This window comes from Convolutriloba macropyga, unplaced genomic scaffold (genome assembly GCF_964194025.1).
Source record: "Convolutriloba macropyga unplaced genomic scaffold, txConMacr16.3 SCAFFOLD_6037, whole genome shotgun sequence".
NCBI lineage: Eukaryota > Metazoa > Xenacoelomorpha > Acoela > Convolutidae > Convolutriloba > Convolutriloba macropyga.
The window spans coordinates 46-8,965 of record NW_027451175.1 but is presented as its reverse complement, the minus strand read 5'-3'; the positions used below and the strand labels follow the sequence as shown (position 1 = coordinate 8,965).

General features: G+C 33.9%; 1 protein-coding gene across 1 annotated transcript; it reads left to right on the top strand.

Moving 5' to 3' along the window:
* Positions 1-1,764: 1,764 nt before the first annotated feature.
* LOC142356447 (uncharacterized) lies at positions 1,765-8,577 on the top strand (the record flags this gene model as incomplete). Its single annotated transcript, XM_075408361.1, has 4 exons — positions 1,765-1,963; positions 5,110-5,139; positions 8,151-8,267; positions 8,524-8,577. Coding segments are annotated over exons 1-4 (400 nt in total), but the record flags the coding sequence as incomplete, so codon positions are not given.
* Positions 8,578-8,920: the final 343 nt, after the last annotated feature.

Below are 8,920 nucleotides of genomic sequence, written 5' to 3'. Positions count from 1 at the left end.
TGACAAACAAAACTAACAAAAGGAGTGAAATTTTTGTTGAGAGAGGATTATTGAAAAAGATATATCTATCTAGTAAACGAATGTTGGGCAATTCCCAGTTAAATTTTTTAACAATAAAATCCCATTATAAAAATGTCTTAACTTTTTGGCCGTAATTTTGCGAGAGTGTTGTCTCCGAATTCTATGCTCTTTTCACATCAGCTTTTGGGAACGTTTGAATTGTGAATTAGGATAACCAACTGCAAATTAGGACTTATAGATATGATCTTATTTAGTTTTGGTTTCAAATTTTGATCGTAAGTAATTATAAAGAATAGAGAATTGGTATCCTTTTTTGAGAAAAACGTCGTAAAATATTTGGCAGTTTGTTTGTTTTCAAACGTAAGAAACCGTTGGTATATTCTGCTTCCAACCAGAAAAAATTTCTTCTTATTCTATAAACAAAGAATAAAGTTAATTTTTTTAAATTTTAAAGCCTTGGTTTTTAAAACGGTGTCCCGTTTTTTCACCCCTATTTTTTAACCACCTTTCATTTAACCCCGATTTATTCAGTTCTGTATCATTTAACCCCTCTATCTTTTAACCCCCCGGGTCGAGGTTTGGCGATGAATTTTCGTAAGAAATGCGATGAAATGCGGTGAAAGAAAATATTTTTCACGGCGTATTTCTTACATCTTTTTGCGGTGAATGTTTTGAATCACGGTGAATTATTTATTTTCACCGCGTTCTCAGTATTCTTACAAAAAAGAATCGTCACCACAGGTGTTCCAACCTCTGACCTCCTGCATGCCTTCCACTGCTTATTCCATTACGCCAACTGTCACTTCCTTCTTGTATATTTCTCGTGAATTTAAATCAAATTGAGTCAAAGTTGGAAAGCAAATGCGGTGAATTTTTGTAAGAAATGCGGTGAATTTAGCGGTGAATTTTTGTAAGAAATGCGGTGAAATGTGGCGAATTATTTTTTTCACCGCATTCACCGCTTTCACCGCATTTCTTATATTAATTTGCCACAAAAGTCGATGCGGTGAATTTTTGTAAGAAATTACGGTGAATTTTGCGGTGAATTTTTGTAAGAAATGCGGTGAAATGCGGTGAAATATTTATTTTCTCCGCATTCACCGCAATCACCGCATTTCTTACAAGTTTTCACCTCATTCACCGCAATTTTTAAAAAATTTTACCTAAAAACCTCGACCCGGGCCCTCTATCATTTCACCCCGATTTTAATCTTTCTATAAAATAAGGATTATTAAGTTAGCAATATAATCATTTGGCCACGCCTCGCGGGCCATTGCCATGCCTCAGCGGCCAGTGGGACTTGATATGAAATATAAGGTTTCAAACCAATCATACCGATCATTTTTGCGTTCAAAAACCAAGCTGATGACACCTTTCAGACTTTGAAGATTTCCTACGCTTAAAACATGACACGCCTTACAAGCCGATCATCAAACACAATTTTGCGGTCGTTTTTGTACTGCTGTCTGGAATGCGGATCAGACTAATTGAAGCTGTTGGTATTGTTGTCCAGAAAACCCCAAAGTCTACGTTTTGCGGCCTATTGATTTTTTTGCTTGGAGCGAAATGCTTGATGTAAAGTGAGCCTGGCTTTTGAAACTAGACTTCTGCGCTTTATTTCAGAGCTTGCACCAAACATTAAAACATACTATCCTCGAGTAATTAAGTTTCATTTCAACTACCATTTATTTTTTTTCTATTAAAATGGCGCTACATATTCTTATTGATTAATTTAGGTCGAAAATGAACAACATGAAACACAGATCTGTTTGTGTGAGTAATTGCAGAGGAAAAACTTCACCCGAATTAAAGGACAGACTCGTTGCCAAGTACGTTCCGCAGTCTGGTAGTTGTGAGTGTTACTCTTTGGAAGATTCACACGACACGCTCACTAACTACTCACATGCACTGAAAGCATCGGATGATGTCTACATATACTCTGGTATGTTTTATCACATCGATTTGTAAGATGGGGAGCAAAACAGAGTTCCAATAATGTAAAAGCCTGATTCAATTCAGTTGCAAAAGATGAATGAATGATCCGAGCCATGTCAGCAAAAAGACTAAGGAAACAATTTTTAACAGAGTTCGGTTTACTTAGTAGCGATGCATTCTTGTGTTTTTTAATCCGGAAGAGAAGCTAGCTGAGAAAAAATAGTCCAAGTTTTTGAATCACGTAATCTTTATAGATTTGTATGTATCATTTTCCACAATTCAGTTTTCTTAAATTCTACAACTTGTCGAAACCGTCTATGAGTCTCGCATAAGTGAGATGAAAACGGAATCATTACGAGCGCCTACCGGTAACAAAAAAGTTACTTCCAAAGAAAAAGCTGGCGCTTTCAACTGCCGACTTCCGATCAAGGCGGAAAGTGAATAAATTGCGCGAAATTGCTTTCCACGAAGCAATTAAGACCCTTGAAGTGAAAACTAGGATCAAATAGATGTGAAAAGTACTTTCGGCTGCAAGGGCATTTCAAAAAATTAATTCCTTTTAATCCTTATGCCGCTCAGTTTTACAGTTACGGTTTTAGTAATGTTTTAAGATTACTAAAATGCTAAAATGATGGATTATACTGCTATTAATCTGCCGCACAATTCTTTGCAGAACGCGCTTCTGTCAAACATATTTTGTGGTGAAAAATACTTATGACTTTCAATTTTTCAACACTGACTGGAATTTCCATGTAGGCCGCCGCCTTTTCGTCCGCAAAGATCGAAAGTGTGTTTCACACTCACAACGTATTAACATAGGAAATGTGAACTCTGTTAATCAGAACGTGTAAATTTAATTACAAATTTAGTGTAGATACCCATAAAGACTAAAAATAAAGACTAAAAATAAACTTAACATGATAATGAGTGAAAAGTTATTGAAATCTGAGTTTAGTTGCTGCGAAATTTTCTACTTCTAATCTCATGTGGCGCTTAAATGGCTGATAATTTTGAGCTAATATTTGATATTGTCGGACACAGCGCAAAGAAGTTAACACGTAATGTCAGAATCCAATTTGATTAAGCATAAAACAAAAATCCACCAAGATATCAGAATGTGTTGGATTTTTCTAAAAGTCAAAATTTGGTCCCCGCAGATTGCAAGTATAACCTAACCGAAATCCTTGAGGACCAATTTCAACTTTTTGCGTTTTTTTGTGGCTGTAAGAAAAAAAATCGAATCAAATTCTTATTACTTTCTGTAACATTAATTTGCTTGTATCTGTTTTTCGTACCTTCTAATATTATTTCAAATAAACAAATCATCCAAATGAAACTTTGATAATAGTTTCTTTGAGTTCAGTTTTCTTTCAAGAAATTTAGGAATAAAAACTTGAATTTGCAAAAATAAAGATTTAATGTTTCAAAAAAATCTGCTTTTTGACCTCCCTTCTTTGTGTTTTTACAGTTTTTTTTGGTTTTACAGTTTGTTATATGCGTTTTCGATTTATTTATAAATTTTCTCTCCACGCGACAAAAATTCGATAAGAACAGAGTACAGCAAAAAGTGAATGCCACGGTTACTTTAAGTTGGGTTTTAGGACACTAGAGCCTTATGCGACCTAATAGTTTTTGGTCATCAAATCAAAGTCTCCAATGATAAAATTAGCTGAGAAAGTTTTGCTGACTGGAATTAATTGAAAACAACATAAGTGATTGAGAAAGAACTCAGAGAAGAAACTCAGGATATTATAAAGCAAATCCCCCATCTTATTTGTTAGCTCTCTTACACCAAAAATGTGTTTTCACAAAAACTTCAAAACAGCATTAAAAAACCTTAGACAACACTAAAAACAAAATGTTCTGTTTAATAGTTCACTGTTTTGTGCAATCCTTTTTGAAACGAATGCAAAATGTAAGCGAATGAAGTTTTTGTACTAATGTGTTCCATCAGAACTTATTTATTAATAAAACAACATCGAATGTTGCAACTACTGTGAGTTTTGTTGTTTTGAAATTGCCTTGATTTATAACAATAAAATTTCAATTTCATCAGTTGCAATTTGTTGTTCTGAAACTTTTGAAAAGGGAATCCAAAATTTAAAAAACAGTATTGATAAGAAACACTTCAAAATTTTTGGTATTCGAGCCTTATTTTGTTTAGTGGCATTATGCTGATTTAGGTTATTTCACATCGTAAATTTTGTTTTAACGAACCAAAGTTTCCATTTTTCTGCGTCAGATCTGAAACAAAAGTTTCAATTTTGTTTCTTGTTGTTTGTTTTGAAGAAGTTTGAAATTACAAACCACCGTTTACCGGCTTTAAGGGTTCATATAATTTTTGCTTCTGATTTTTTGATAAAAAAATATTCAGATAAAACAGTCGCTAAAAGTAAAGCTGCAAAAATAGGTAGCAGATGCAGAAAGTAGAAAGATTGCTTAATTGTTAAATGCATAATGGCGTGGTTATAATTCCTTGGTTAAAATTTAAAAAATAAGTCTTTGAAAAAGTCATTGGCTGACTTATTTAACATATTTTTTTCTATTCTTAATTAATAGCCGATCATCAACTTTGTTTGCCGTTTTTTCGACGAAACAACAAAAATGTGCAAAAAATATTTGCTTCCATAACCATTTACTTCTTTTGATCTACTTTCAAACAATTATCATTGGAGAACGCTTATCCTGTGAGGAAATAGTAAATTATTATCAGTTTTAATTACAGCCTCTTTAAATTTTGCGCAAAAATAGTTCAAAAACAAATTTAGTTTTTTATAAAGAATTATTAACCTCTCAGATCATTTATCTGGTAATTGTTGATAAAGAATCCAAGTTAACAAAGATCTCGTGCGCTCGTTAAACTTTTCGCAAGCATTTTAATCAAAAGTTTGACGAAAAGGCGAAATGCTATCATAATTTGACAAGCATTTTGCAGTTAAAAAATATTTCTTATGCGGCATATGTAGAGTATCAAAATAAGCGTTTTGTTTTGGGAAGGCTAATTACCAGTATATTTTTTTCTAAAATTTACCACCTTAAAAAATGAAAAATATCTTTTGTATTTGGTCTGGAGTACCAATTATCTTTATCTTTTTGTCCTTAACCAAAACTTAGCTAGCATAGCCTGACTGAATTTTTTTTACTCTGTTTCAGGATCGATTCATCCCTCAACTGAAGCAGAAAGTAAGTAAATATTATCCATTCAAAATGATCAAACCGAAGATTTAGATATGAATGCATAGTGAAATCAATCTCTGATATCCAAATTCAAACCAGGCAAAGTCGAGTGGAGCTCACTCACTTACGCTGAGTCGGGCAGTTCAAAATACAAAATTTGTCCAGGACGTACAATTAACTCTGAATGGAAATCAGAGACTAGCAGGTCTCTGAGATTGGCACAACTTAACACTCAACCAAATTCATCGTATTTTGAGAAATAACCAATCCTTCAAGAAATTTTGGAATTCTTAAAATCCGTTTTTCTTATGAAGATTGAAAATTTTATAAAAAGGTCTAGTTAAAGCTCACAGTTCTGGACAACTTCTAATGGGCATAATGAAAATTGTGCAATTAAAGCTTAATCGTGCAAGTATGCATAAGATAATTTTTGATTAAAGATCGACGAATTTCTCCTTTATTATGTTATTATGGTGCCAAAAGTGGACTTTAAGTTGGATATTCGGAAAAACTAACTTTCGCACCATTTTTAGAACAAGGTTACTGTTCCATGACGTTTTGAGAAAGTTTTATTGAGTCGTGAGAACTAATTATTTGTTTTGTTTCTTCTGTGGTCTAATTTTAAGTGGTCTGTTCGGTATGATACTTTGTACCAGTCTGACTTGAAATATGACTTGTAATAGAACGAATTAGATGAAAGAGTAACTTATCGCGTAACTTTCTTCCGTAAAGTGCCCTTCGTTTTCAAGTTTTCTCCTGCTGTCTCTCGATGAGGACTTCAGTAGACCTTTTCGAGTATTTCGAAAGCCATGGAATCCTCAATTGAGAACAAACCAACTGCCATTTTTGAGAGCACTGGTAATAGCATTTAACTACTTAAGTTGTCTAAATATCTCCTCTGGTGAGAGCATGTGAATACGTTTGAAACGAAGCTTGAAGTGATCCAAAGCACATTTGGAAAAGCTCACAGAATTAAAGTCGCGCCAGTTGAGAAACAGAATGGTGCATATCAAGCCTAAGTTGGGATTTTGAATCCTGTTTATATGCAACCTGGCGTACTTAAGGACACTTCAGAAAATCCTATTGAAGCCTGCAGGTAAAACCAAAAGTATTACTCGAGAAGTCTAAAAATCCGCGCCGTATCGATAGTCTTACTTTTAATGGGTCGCGAATCCCTTATCGGCGACGTGATATCCTTGCTTTCTTATTCCATATTCTCTCCAAATTTGACAAATTGTGAAGCCCTAAAAACTAAATCAAAACCTGGTCATGTTTAGTGATAATAATAACAAGAAGGCTCGGTAATGTGCGTTTGCACATTTTGTTCTGACCCCACTCATCCGCATTTTTGACTTAATGGTCTACCAAATGAGGAAGAGATAGAAAACTTACATAAATTCACATTTGGTTCAACAAAACTCTAAATGAATGAAGTAATGCCGCATTAGAGGGCTAATAAAAGCTGCCATTAATGAGACAACGAGACAGGAAAAACGTAAAATAACAACACTACCTAGATGAGAAAAGAGGAGGGGAACACCGCCGAAATTACACAAAAAACTCAAAATGCTGCTTTTTAAATCAACTTGAGAATATTTCCGACAAAGTTATTGCTATGTTGTACCTAACTTTGCTATTATTTGATTTATTTTGTTTTTTTTTGAAATAGAGCTGGAGCCTGGATTTTTTCCCAAGAGTTCTGCTCAAAATCTCCTATAGTTGTTTGTTTTTAACTCTGCCGAAACCGGTCCCCAGCGCGCATGAGAAAGGAGGAACAAAACACACCCAGAATTTACTGAAAAAATCTCAAAGTCAGTTTTTTTTAATTGACTTGACACAATTTTCTGACAGAAGTTTGCTATTTTATTTGAAACCATATTTTTGAGGGCACCAGCGATAAAAAAACGACTAACTTACAAGAATCTTACTAGAGAACACGCCTATCTTTTAAGATTCTTGCAAGCGAAAACACCTATCTGGTAAAACTCCTCTCTTGAAAGAGTCTTACAGACCTATCTTGAAAGAGTCTTGCATTTCACGCTTAATTTGGAAGATTTTGTAAGAAACTTGCAGGACGTTTGTAAGATTATACAATTTGGCACAAGAGTCTTGCAAGATATTTACATGATCTTACAAAACAGTCGCGTAAGCTTGACTAGGGCTCTTAGTGCGAATCATTGAACGCACTCAAATAAATAATAAGTTTCATGTTACCATTGACTAGTGGAACAGAAAAATATTATTGTCGCTAAAGTCGCTAAAAGATTTTTCTGCTTGCAACAAGTTCTTCAACCCTTTTGGCGGTCAATTTGCTTAAAAATTTTTTAAAGCCTAACGTTTGCGTAACCAATTTTTTTTATATAAGATGTTTTTTGAACATGGAAGTTCTTAAGATGTCTCCGAGATTTCTTGAGCATTTAGCCCTTTGTTTCCTCTTAATATCCCTAATTTTTAAAACGTATCACATCTCAGGGCTGTCAGTCTGCCAAAGCAAATTAAAACTATTATAAGCTATTAAAAATAAAGCTTTTGTGTAACTTTCTTCAAGGTGATTTAAAAAATAATTTTAATAAAAAACAGTAATAATTGCAAAAAAATTTTGCTTCACTTATTTTTAGAGATAATTTAAAACAGAAGCTCTCTCAATCTTGTCTGTGTAATTACAATAACGCCTGATCTAAAGGTGAAATCTTTTAGTTTATTTTTTCTCACAAACAAAGAGTGAAAGAATAGTGTTTTCGAAAACTTTATTTTACTCTTTTTTAGAGAGCATATGTCATATTTCTTTCCATTTAGAGCACTTGTTGTATTGTTCAACAAAATTTTATTACCGTTTCGGGGGTAAATGTTTACAAAATTGTTAGTGAATCCATCTAATTGATAGTGGAATTGGTGGTAGCTTGGCAGTTTCCAGCGCGTTTTGGTCATACTCTTAGTAACTAAAGTAAAAAGAAATACTGCATGCACACTTTTCAGTCGCTCATTTTGGAATCATCCATCTACGTTTTTTGTTATAGATCCGTGTGAGACAGGAACTCATTCTTGTGAAGGAATTTCAGTTTGTTCGTTTGATGGGGTTCACACTAACTGCCTCTGTCCACCTGGACTAAATGGACGCGGAATAATATGCACAAGTCAGTGCACGACTTCTATTTTCCCTTCCATGATTTTTTGGCAGTCATCTCAAAGCCATTGAGCGTGGATTTAAAATTTGATGCTTTTGAAATCAACAGACTGTAGTATTTTCCACCTGGTTATAAAACATGTTCTTAACTTGCTTCCGAGTCTAAAAATCTTCGCAAAAACCAGTTGCATCCTAAATCGCGACGGCTTCAAGGTCATTTTTGGCAAGAAACTTTGATTGAAATGATGTCCCTACTGTTGTTTTAGGTTACCAGAATCTTGGACCCGCCATCTCATCTTTCTACAAAGCCAAAGTTGAAAGTTGGTATAGCAATTACTAACAACATTATGATGCAAAAAGTCTATTATTGTGAAAAGAATAAAATGAAATAAACGTTCAATTCTCCCATGCGTAACAAAACCTAACTGTATTTGCAATAATTAAGAGCATCTGATTGAGTCTTGCGGCCCGTAAACATGCCCCTGCCGCCTGTAAGACTTGATTTAGTTAATCATATTTCGAATCTTTAGTTAATATATAAAATCTATACAAAAAAGGAATAGAATTTACTTATAGCAATTTTACCAACTTTCTTATCGAAGAAAGTATGGTAATTCACAGCAAATTTATTAGGTTTCACAGCAAAATTGAGACTTTATTTTG